At 38.1% G+C, this 12,208-nt stretch overlaps 1 protein-coding gene across 1 annotated transcript; it reads left to right on the top strand.

Annotated features, from left to right (window-relative positions):
• The first annotated feature begins 2,490 nt into the window (after positions 1–2,490).
• On the top strand, positions 2,491–5,925 carry LOC107564269 (extracellular calcium-sensing receptor-like). The gene is made up of 6 exons (XM_016249300.1): positions 2,491–2,702; positions 2,790–3,081; positions 3,360–4,145; positions 4,353–4,580; positions 4,804–4,927; positions 5,027–5,925. Exons 1-6 carry the CDS (start codon positions 2,491–2,493, stop codon positions 5,923–5,925), a joined length of 2,541 nt encoding a protein of 846 aa, XP_016104786.1.
• Positions 5,926–12,208: the final 6,283 nt, after the last annotated feature.

Consider the following 12,208-nt stretch of genomic DNA (forward strand, 5'->3'; position numbering starts at 1 on the left):
AACATGATTATAAATTGATCCCTTGTCATTTGAAATATAACTTAAACGCTTAAAGAGTTAGGAATAAGTATGTAAAATGATTTATTTGCCAAACGGCAGTAATTTTCTCTAAATCAACATCAGTTATGGTTGCTTCCAGGCGAGCAGATTCTCCGCAGCTTTCTCGCCTCCGCTCTGTTGCTATGACTTGTCAGGATTGTAGCGCGTTCTCAGTGATTTTCTGATCTGCGGCTGATTTCATGTGTGAGGTAAGCTATCCGCGAAGTGCTCGCCCAAGCGGAAAAATGTGCTGATCCTGTCAGATTTTGTTTGCCGAAAATCTAATTGTGTTTATTGCAAAACCAACTCGACTAAATTAAATGAAAAAAACACTGTAACTTTTTGTTTTCTCAAGCAAAGCAAATTTTAAAAGTCCACTGAAAACATATCTTCTTACATTTTTGGTCATAGACAACGTATGTTGAAGATATATGTTATTGTCAACGTTATGTGACAATAAGTGGTAAAAAAAAATATATTATATATATACAGGTGCATCTCAATAAATTTGAATGTCGTGGAAAAGTTAATTTATTTCAGTAATTCAACTCAAATTGTGAAACTCGTGTATTAAATAAATTCTATGCACACAGACTGAAGTAGTTTAAGTCTTTGGTTCTTTTAATTGTGATGATTTTTCCTGCTGGAAAATGAAATCAGCATCTTCAAAAAGCTGGTCAGCAGAAGGAAGCATGAAGTGCTCTAAAATTTCCTGGTAGATGGCTGCGTTGACTGTGGACTTCAGAAAACACAGTGGACCAAAGTCCTCTTTTCAGATGAAAGTAAATTTTGCATTTAATTTGGAAATCAAGGTCCCAGAGTCTGGAGGAAGAGTGGAGAGGCACAGAAACCATGTGTGAAGTTTCCACAGTCAGTGATGATTTGGGGTGCAATTTCATCTGCTGGTGTCGGTCCATTGTGTTTTTTGAAAACTAACGTCACTGCACCCGTTTACCAATAAATTTTGGAGCACTTCATGCTTCCTTCTGCTGACCAGCTTTTTGAAGATGCTGATTTCATTTTCCAGCAGGATTTGGCACCTGCCCACACTGCCAAAAGAACCAAAAGCTGGTTCAATGACCATGGTGTTGGTGTGCTTGATTGGCCTGCAAACTCACCTGACCTGAACCCCATAGAGAATCTATGGGGGATTGTCCAGAGGAAGATGAGAGACACCAGACCCAACAATGCAGATGACCTGAAGGCTGCTATCAAAGCAACCTGGGCTTCCATTACAACTGAGCAGTGCCACAGGCTGATTGTCTCCATGCCACGCCGCACTGATGCAGTAATTCATGCAAAAGGAGGCCCAACCAAGTATCGAGTACATGTACAGTAAATGAACATACTTTCCAGAAGGCCAACAATTCACTAAAAATGTTTTTTTTATTGGTCTTATGAAGTATTCTAATTTGTTGAGAATTGGTGGGTTTTTGTGAAATGTGAGCCAAAATCATCACAATTAAAAGAACCAAAGACTTAAACTACTTCAGTCTGTGTGCATTGAATTTATTTAATACACGAGTTTCACAATTTTAGTTGAATTACTGAAATAAATGAACTTTTCCACGACATTCTAATTTATTGAGATGCACCTGTATATATATATAATATTTATAAAACGTGGGCTATATACAATTATTTTTATAATAACAAACATCATATTGTTCCCTTTGTTTTGCATATGCTCGTGTCGCTTACAGTCAAAGTCCTCTGATTCTATTATAGTTTGCAAGGTTGCAACGTTACTTTGCAATATTTTAAATACTTTTGGGTATTTTGCATGGTCTGACATTGGGGAACTCCCCACCCTCTGATTACGTATCATAACGTAACTACATGTAAACGTTATTTGGCATTTTTTTACTTGGAAAACCAGCTATGTTTTTCTAGCATTCAACAATTGATAAACCTGAAATGACAGAAGAAGGATTGGAGATGAATTCCATTTACAAATAAGGTAGGAAATGTGCATAATTTTAAATCGACACCAGCCACGGTGTTTCTTTGTCATCTGTGATCCCTTTTGAGTTTCCTAAAAGCCAATGGAGATTGGGGGGGGGGGGGGGGGGGGCGTGTTACCCAATAGAAGAAGGATTGGAGATGAATTTCATTCACAAATAAGGTAGGAAATGTGCATACTTTAAATCGACACCTGCCGCAGTGTTTCTTAGCTATTTGTCATCTGTGATCCCTTTAGAGTGTCCTAAAAGCTGATGTGGGGGGTCTTATCGCTCAGCATACCTGGTTAAAAAAGTCACCGCTCGCCACTGATATATATCAGCTAAATATCTTACTTCGCTATTGTTTCTTCCATAATGACAAATAAGCGTAAAAAGCCAACTAGCGTTAAAGATTCATAATGCCAACCCCAAAGGACATTTAAAGACAATAAAAGGCAGCACTATCCCTGTTCTCCCTCAGAGGTTCCTGCTCTTCATACAGATTGGCATGGCAAAGAGGACTGTGTCACTGCCGCTACTGTTGCTGGTGGTGTATGGCGTCTATTCAGCACAACTCTGCAGACTGCTTAGTCAGCCTGCCCTTCCTCTACTTTCTACAGAAAGAGACATTAACATTGGAGCGATATTCTCAATCCACATTAGTGCTCTGCTAAAGATGCATCCTTTCACCTCCAAACCAGAGCCAACAACATGTGTCAGGTTTGTATGATGATATAAAAAAGCTGAACATGACTCTTTAATGATGTAATAAAACTTTGATGTAATAAAACTGTTTTATTTTCACAGCTTCAGCTTGCGTGAATTTAAATTTGCTCAGACACTGATTTTTGCCATTGAGGAGATTAATAACAATACACAGCTATTGCCTGGTGTTTCTTTGGGCTATAAGATATATGATTCCTGTGGCTCAATAGCTCAGGCTATCTTCTCAGGCATGGCTTTGATGAATGGATATGAAGAGACTCTGAGTGACACGTCCTGTTCTAGACCACCAGCTGTTAATGCCATTGTTGGAGAGTCAAACTCCTCTCCAACCATAGCCTTGGCTTCTGTAGTTGGTCCATTCAGTTTGCCTGTTGTAAGAACTCTAATTTATCTGCTGTTTGTTATCATGTTAAATCAGTGCATGTTGAACCCCTGAAGCATGCACCAAAAATATGTGCTTCAAGTCATATTTAACCAATTAAAAACAATTGTTGTAAATGCAGAAAACAGTGTGTTAAATTATTTAGATTGTTGCAGTCTATGTGATAACACTTATGCATTTTTGGATATTAGAAAGATTAAAATAAATTGTATGTATTAAGTAAATGAAAAACTGTGTAGTTAAAATGTTCTGGCTTTTTTTTCTTGCAGATCAGTCATTTTGCCACATGTGCATGCCTGAGTAACAGAAAAAGGTTTGCATCCTTCTTCAGAACAATACCCAGTGATTATTACCAAAGCAGAGCACTGGCTCAGCTTGTAAAGCACTTTGGCTGGACCTGGGTTGGCACAGTAAGGAGTCGCAGTGACTATGGTAATAATGGCATTGCAGCATTTGAGGAGGCTGCAAAACAAGTAGGGATTTGTATTGAATACTCAGAAACCATATTAAGAACCGATCCACAAGAGCAGTTTCTGAAGACGCTAGAAGTGATAAAGAAGGGCACTGCCAAGGTGGTGCTGGCTTTTGTTGCACTAAGAGATTTTTTTCCCCTTGTGAATGTAATTGCGCAACATAACATCACAGGGATACAGTGGGTTGGCAGTGAATCCTGGATCACTTCTCGAACTATTGCAGAAACAAAGGAATACAGTTTCCTTTCAGGAGCTGTGGGTTTTGCTATAGCAAATGCTAAACTTTTGGGTCTGCGAGAGTTCCTAGTGAATGTGCACCCTGATCAAGAACCAAACAATGAACTTTTAAAAGAATTCTGGGAGACAGCATTTCAGTGTTCTTTCAGGATTAGCAGCAATGTTGGCTGTACTGGTTCAGAGAAACTGGCAGAGCTGCAAAATGAATATACTGATGTTTCAGAGCTACGGATAGCAAATAAAGTGTACACTGCAGTGTATGCTATTGCACATACACTACATAATATATTAAAAGACTTCAAATCCTCCAACAGTAGCAAAGTAGAACGGCCCACACCACAAAAGGTATTTAGAGCACATAAAATAACAATATAAAAAACATAATACAAATGATTAAAATAGAATAGGTGTGAGCATAAAAATCAAATAAATAAAAATAATTAAATCATAATCATAGAAAAAACTAACTTTTAATCTAGAATATAATAATAATAATAATAATAATAATAATAATAATAACAATAATCTAATTAAAATGTGGTTTCCTCTCAGGTGTTGGAGTATATGAGAGATGTGAGATTCACTGTCAAAACAGGTGAAGACATTTTCTTTGATGCAAGTGGTGATCCAGTGGCGAGATATGACCTGGTGAACTGGCAGCCTGCTGGGAATGGAGGTCTGCAGTTTAAGAATGTGGGTGTCTATGACAGCTCACTGCCTTCAGAGAAACATCTTCAGGTCAATCAGGAAAATGTGTTATGGCCAGGGAACAGTGGACAGGTATATTAATACTAATTAATAACAAATTATTGAGGTCACATGAAATATCTGAATTGTGAAAAGGACAGCCAAGTACAGAACAATCATTTTAACAAACTTATATGAAATATAAATATATGAAAACAGTGTCAAAAAAAAAAACATTCCAAGGTGTCAAACAATTACTTTAACTATTCAAATCATAATAAGTTGAGGTTTTATATGACAACTTGTTTTCTTATAGTTGCCTGTGTCCGTATGCAGTGAGACCTGCCCCCCAGGCACTAGGAAGGCTGTGCAAAAAGGACGACCTGTCTGCTGTTATGACTGTATAGCATGTGCAGAGGGAGAAATCAGTAATGGCACAGGTAAAATAGGACATCCTGGTGTGATAAAGTGATGAGCAATACTGTCTGTTGTTCTAGGTTCTTAATGATTCACTTTCCTTTTTTTTTTTTTCTTCACAGATTCTAGTGACTGCTTCCCTTGTGATTTGGAATACTGGTCGAATGAAAGCAAAGACAGATGTGTCTTAAAAATGGTTGAATTCCTTTCCTATACTGAAATCATGGGGATGGTGCTTTGTATTTTTTCCTTCATTGGAGTTTTATTAACAGCAATGGCATCTTTTCTTTTTTATCTTCATAAAGAAACACCTATTGTAAGAGCCAACAATTCAGAGCTGAGCTTCCTGTTGCTCTTCTCACTCTCACTGTGTTTTCTCTGTTCACTTACTTTCATTGGTCGACCCACTGAATGGTCCTGTATGTTGCGTCACACAGCATTTGGGATCACTTTTGTCCTTTGCATCTCCTGTGTTTTGGGGAAAACAATAGTGGTCTTAATGGCTTTCAGGGCTACACTTCCAGGAAGTAATGTCATGAAATGGTTTGGGCCTCCTCAACAGAGACTCAGTGTTGTTTCCTTAACGTTAATACAGGTGATTATCTGTGTGATTTGGTTAACAATATCCCCTCCTTTCCCATATATGAATTTGAGCTATTACAGAGAAAAGATCATCCTAGAATGTAACTTAGGGTCAGCTCTTGGTTTCTGGGCTGTTCTGGGTTATACTGGTCTGCTATCAATCTTGTGTTTTGTTTTAGCTTTTCTTGCTCGGAAGCTCCCTGACAACTTCAATGAAGCCAAGTTCATCACATTCAGTATGCTCATATTCTGTGCTGTCTGGCTCACATTTATCCCAGCTTATGTCAGTTCTCCTGGAAAATTTACTGTAGCTGTAGAGATATTTGCTATTTTAGCTTCGAGTTTTGGTTTACTGTTTTGCATATTTGCTCCAAAATGTTACATAATTTTGCTAAAACCAGAGAAAAACACAAAGAAACAAATGATGGGGAAATCTTAAACTCACAAATAATTGAACAATATAGCTATATTAAGCAATAGATAACAAAAAAAAAACAGCCTTTGAAGAAAAGTTTTAAAACCAGTAACTTGGAAAGATTCATTATAGCTGTTTGAACTGACAAACTGATAAAAATGCACTCCTGTCTGTTTAACTGGTGGTTCTGCTCCTCTCAGGCTGTGGCAGGCCTTGCAGGGAAGGCCAGGTCAGCACTATGCACAGCACTCTTGTTTACTATCTACAAAGAAAATCAATGAAAAAAAAATACATTGAGTTTCTTGAATGGAAAATAAATCTAATAGCCTGTATTATCCTCAGTTAAATATGCAGCCATTTATTTGGTTTAAAACTGTATTTCATGGGCATGCGTTTATGCCTCTTAAGTCCATGTTTTGTATCAAGTATCATACACATGCCATATTAAATGTGAACCATTCATTCATTTGTTTATTTATTTAATTTTTGTTCATCTATCTATCCTTTTATGAATACTAAGGTTTCGAACATACTTATTTCTTCACATACTGTTTTCTCCTACTATATAGTAGGTTAGTAGGCATATTCAAATGCAACTTCTGCATACGTACGTCCGAATCAGTGTTCACGTTTTTCATTTGGGGTCCTAAAGTTTTGCACTCATTTGGACTCTGTGGCACTCAAGATGTGGTTCGACGTGGGTTACATGTCTACAACATTGGGCCTGCTCTGATTGATATCTCACGCTACTGCTTATTCTGCTTGGACTGTTAGCTTGGCCATATGTATGTTTTCACTCTTAATTAGACTTCCAGATTTTTTTTTTTTGCTTATACTGTATTGTTTATTGTATTTGTCTTGTTACATCATTATTGTTTATTGTATTTGTCTTTTTATATGTATTTACGTTTAATCTTTGACTAGTAAAGTGCTTTGAGCTTGGGAAAAGCACTATATAAATTGAACTCATTATTATTATATTATTATGATACCACACTCTGCTATTACTCTCCATGATCAAGAATTAATTTAGTTTTTTCGTCAGATGGCTCAAAGGTCTATGATGAAAGTGGAGCTGGCAGTTGTCAAAAATGTGCTCCACGAAAGAATAGTTACAGCACATAACAAAGGTAAAAATAAACAAGGAGGAGTGTTGTGGGAAATAATACCACAATCCCAGACATCCTATTCGGACAGGATTAGTTTTCTTAGGAACACTGAGCTTGCAAAGAATCAGTATTTTTCCTGTTCAAAATCAAATGGAACTTTTTTTTTTGGGGGGGGGGGGGGGTAAATTAGCATAATTCAGAGGTGGAAGATGGGGTGACTTTTTTTTCTTATGGTATCAGTTGCCACCCCATGCCACTCAGTAAATCATACCTATTTACTGGCATATGTAGTTCCATGAAGAACTTTTACCATTCAGGGAACCTTTCCATTGCACAAAAGTATCTTTATAATGGAAAAAAAAATAGGTTCTTAAAATATAATTCATCACACTAAGAATGGTTCACGGAAAGGTTTCTTGGGGAACCCAACATGGTTGTTGTATTGAATGGCTACAAAACCCCCCTTTTTGAACCCTTTATTTTTAATAGTGTATTTACACTGCAGTACAAATGTACACATACATACAATATATACAAATATACACTATAACTCTGCTCACCATTGTCAGTTTGAGCAAGACAAAAGAAAAAAGAAAAAAAGAAAAGAAAAAGAAACCATGCTAGCCTAGTAACTGGAGCAGTGATGTTTAGAGTAAGGACAGTGGATTTACCTTTTGATACTACTGACCCAAATGATTCAATTTTTCTACCTTTCTAATTGCAAAGAAAATATTGGATAAGTGGAAATGAAGTGCCTAATAATAATTTAATAGTGGGATTAAAATGTTTAATGAGTATTAAATAAACATATAATTGCAATTGGCTAGCACCAGGATGTCTTTCGAAAAGAGTAGAGGTGTGACCTCGGCATCCTGGCCAAATTTGCCCATTGGCCTCTGATCATCATGGCCTCCTAACAATCCCCATATCTGCTAATTGGCTTCATCATTCTGTCTCCTCTCCACCAATAAGCTGGTGTGTGGTGGGCGTTCTGGCGCACTATGGCTGCCGTTGCATCATCCAGGTGGATACTGCACACTGGTGGTGGATGAGGATATATCCCCTGACAATGTAAAGTGCTTTGAGTGCCTAGAAAAGCGCTATATAAATGTAATGAATTATTATTATTATTAATTAAAAGTTAAAGCTTTCAAAAAAAAAAGGGGGGGGGGGGTAAAAACCCATTCTGTTTTGTTGACAATTTAAACTCTCAAAATCTGCACTTTATATCTTGTTACACACAAACAATAAAGACTATGAAAGCAAAGCTATAAATAGACAAGAACTGCAATGCAGTTGCTGTCAAAACCGGTTTAGAAAACTAGAAATAATTGAGAGAACTAATTATTCAAGTGTCTGTGCGGAGTGTGGAAGCTGAACAGTAGTGCTCATGCAGTACTGATGGAGGCGCCTGTGCTGTTACTTGCTCTTAAAACACTCTGACATTTTTGGTCATACAGATAAGAGTAATACATCTTTCGAATCTGTGAAGACTCTATGTTTATTTGTTTGCACTCACAATAACAACAAAACTTTTTTGCTTTGGTAAAATAATGAAAGCAAACAGGATGCGCTTTCTGCCGTCTCAGTCATGTGAACTTGAGTGCGAAACTCTGAATCTCCGTGTATAATTGCCTTACAGATATGAAAGCATATCTAAAGAGAGTGAAATGTCTACTTTCAAATGAACCAATTCAAATGGAAAACAAATATTCTCCGATTATGTAATCTGTATGAAATATGCATCATGCATGTTTCTTCATGGAACTCCACTACTGCAGAGATGATGAGTTTAGTGTCATCGACTTATAAATCAAATAAATCACTAGTGTATCAATACATTATTAAAATGTTAATGCAGCCTCCTTAATGTTTTTCTCTGACACGTTCATAATCATTAGCTTCTGCCAGTGCACTGTGCCAAGCTTTATGCATGTGCTTGAGCGCTTATAGGCTAGGTAATTAAAGGCTTGTTATTATGATTTAAATGGTTTATTAATAAATGTGCGATTAGTCGACTAATGCTTAAAATGAACGACTACTAGTCGACCAGAAAAATCTTTAGTCGAGGGCAGCTTTAGACTTCAGGAGCCTGATTGATACGGTACACAGCACATCACCCATGACGAGGATCATCGTGTCATAACCGCTTCCTATGTATCATCGAGGACACAAAAGTCTCAGTAGACTTTTTGCTCTAAACGAAGGGTTATTGTCATGATGTAAAGACCAGAAACTGCTCTTTGTTAATAATTGGAATCTTTTATGGGAACGTCCTAGGCTTATACGTGCTAATGGCCTGCACCCCAGCAGAGTCAGAGCGGAACACCTGTCAGACAACATCTCCAAGATGCTACGCTTCATATGACTAGTAAGCCAATTCTCAAATAACTGCTATGATGGCTTTTGTTCTACCCACTTAAATTATAGAAGTACTTGTGTTGTCCACTCTATAAGGACTGTGTCTGTTCCCCCGAATAGTGAGTTCAAAATATAAATATAATGCAGGATATAGAAAAAAAATACAAATAAAAAATCATTGTGATCATTGAACAGAAAAATGCAGAATAAAAAAAACACATTTTTAAAACTTGGTCTCCTAAACATTAGATCACTCACACCCAAAACAGTTATTGTAAATGAAATTATCACATGTAATAGTTTTGATGTACTCTGCTTGACTGAAACCTGGCTCAAACCAAATTACTATATTGGTCTAAATGAGTCTACTTCACCAAGCTACTGTTATAAGCATGAGCTCCGTCAGATTGGTTGTAGTAGCGGTGTTGCAACAATATACAGTGATATCCTCAATGTTACTCAGCAAACAGGATACAGCTTTAAATCATTTGAAATACTTCTGTTTAATTTTTAACTGTCAGATATGCAGAAAAAATATTTCATATCTCTTGCTCTGGCTACCGTGTATAGACCGCCAGGGCTGTATGCAGATTTCCTTTAAGAGTTTGCAGAATTCCTCTCAGACCTCTTGGTTAATTTTGATAAAGCGCTAGTTAATGGAGACTTTAACGTTCATGTTGATAATACAAATGACGGGTTAAGACTTGCGTTTGCAGTCCTGATAAACTCTTTTGGGGTCAAGCAAAATGTCACTGGGTCCACTCATCATTTTAATCATATGCTAGATTGAATTATATTGCATGGAATTGAATTTACTGATATGTATATTGTACCTCAAAGTGATTATGCTACTGACCATTACCTTGTATTGTGCATGCTGCGTATTACAGATATATGGCTCCCCCTTATCGTCCGGGTAGAACTATTGTTCCAACCACTAAAGATGGATTCACAAATAACCTTCTGATTTGTCTCAACTGCTCCGTGTACCCATAAATGCACATGAACTAGATGAAACGACTAGCAATAATGGCACTATATTACCTAATACATTAGAAGATTTTGCCCCTGTCAAAGTAAAAAAAAAAAAAAAACAGAGAAAAACATACTATGCCATGGTACAACAGTAATATCCATTCACTCAAGAAAGAAAACAGAAAAAAGAAAAGAAAAAAAACCTGGAAGTTTTTAGAATTGCATGGAAAAACAGTATGTCCAGCTGTAGACAGTCTCTAAATGCTGCCAGGGCCGAGCATATCCGCAAACATATTCATTCAACATATTCATAGAAATGAATCAAAACAATCCAAGGTTTTTTTGTTGTTATTTAGCACAGTGGCTAATTAACAAATAATCAGATGTCATCCAAACTAAATATTCCCTCAGTTTAGTAGTAGTAGTAGTAGTTTTAGTGACTTTATGAATTTATTCAATCATAAAATAGATAGCATCTGAAATATAATAACAAATTTCAAATCTACGGGACCTTGTAATTTTCTTCATTCATGTCACCTGAAGAAAAACTGCAGTTCTTTACAACTATGGGACAGGAAGATATACATAAACTTACCACTTAATCTAAACCAACAATATGTTTATTAGAAATAGTTGTTTCCTGTAGCAGAAGAATCCCTTCCCAATATTATTATTTATTTGTTATCTCTTTGTTGTCGCGTCCTAAAACCCTTCAGACTGGTGGTTATTAAATCACAACTAGATCATAGTGAACTGACAAATTACAGACCCATTTCAAAGCTTACGTTTAAAAAGTTGTGTCTGCTCAATTGTGTTCCTTTCAGGAAAAAAAAAATAAAATAAATAAATAAATCTATGAAGAATTTCAGTGAGGTTTCTGGCCCCATCATAGCACAGAAATGTCTCGGTTACGTATGTAACCCTCGTTCCCTGAAGGAGGGAACGGAGACGTCATGTTGGATGACCGATGAATTGGGATCTCGCTTAGAGGGACCAATCTACTTCGAGTGTAAACTAAATGAGCCAATGCACATTGGCATGCGATTATTGCATCCAGCTGCTGCTGATCACAGCGTGAGTATAAGTAGGCAGCAGATGCAAACAGGGGCGTTACGGAAGCTCGAACCTTCCCGAAGGAGGTTTCGGAGCAATACACATATGGACATCCCTTAGGTTCATATGGAAGAATGGAGGTGATTGAACCCTCTTGGAATGGCAGAAGTCTGCCGGGGAAACACGGGCTCAAGCCTATACCGTGGACTTTACACATATGGGATGCACTTAGGTCTTACATATAGAACCCAGCCTTCTACCGGTTCTTGAGGATTCAACGAGTGAAGGCCTGGCGCCGGACGCTCCGCCACGTCTGGCTGCCGAGGGGACGGAGGAACTCAACAGGGTCTACTATATGGACTCTCTGGAGTTGTTTTTGCAAGCCGACCCGAAGCCGGGGCCTCTCAGTGCTTCTACCCATTTGAGGTGAGAACACAGGAGGATACCGGCTCCACACGAAGGCTATAGAATCTAGCGAATGTGTTAGGGGTCGCCCAGCCCGCAGCTCTACAGATATCCGCCAGCGAGGCGCCACGAGCCAGTGCCCAGGAGGCATGGCGCTCACTCAACACTTCTAGTTGAGTGAGCTCGCAACCTGAACGGGCAGGGCACACCCTGTGCCTGATAAGCCAGGGTGATGGCTATCCAGTGGGCCATCCTCTGCTTAGAGACGGCATTCCCCTTCTGCCGGCCTCCGTGACAGATAAAGAGCTGGTCTGAGGACCTGAAGCTTGCGTCCGGTCAACGTAGCACCTTAAGGCTCGGACGGGACAGCAAGCTAGGGCTGGGTCTGCCTCCTCTGAGGACAG

This window comes from Sinocyclocheilus grahami, unplaced genomic scaffold, assembly GCF_001515645.1.
Source record: "Sinocyclocheilus grahami isolate Dianchi unplaced genomic scaffold, SAMN03320097.WGS_v1.1 scaffold920.1, whole genome shotgun sequence".
In the NCBI taxonomy this organism is placed as follows: domain Eukaryota; kingdom Metazoa; phylum Chordata; class Actinopteri; order Cypriniformes; family Cyprinidae; genus Sinocyclocheilus; species Sinocyclocheilus grahami.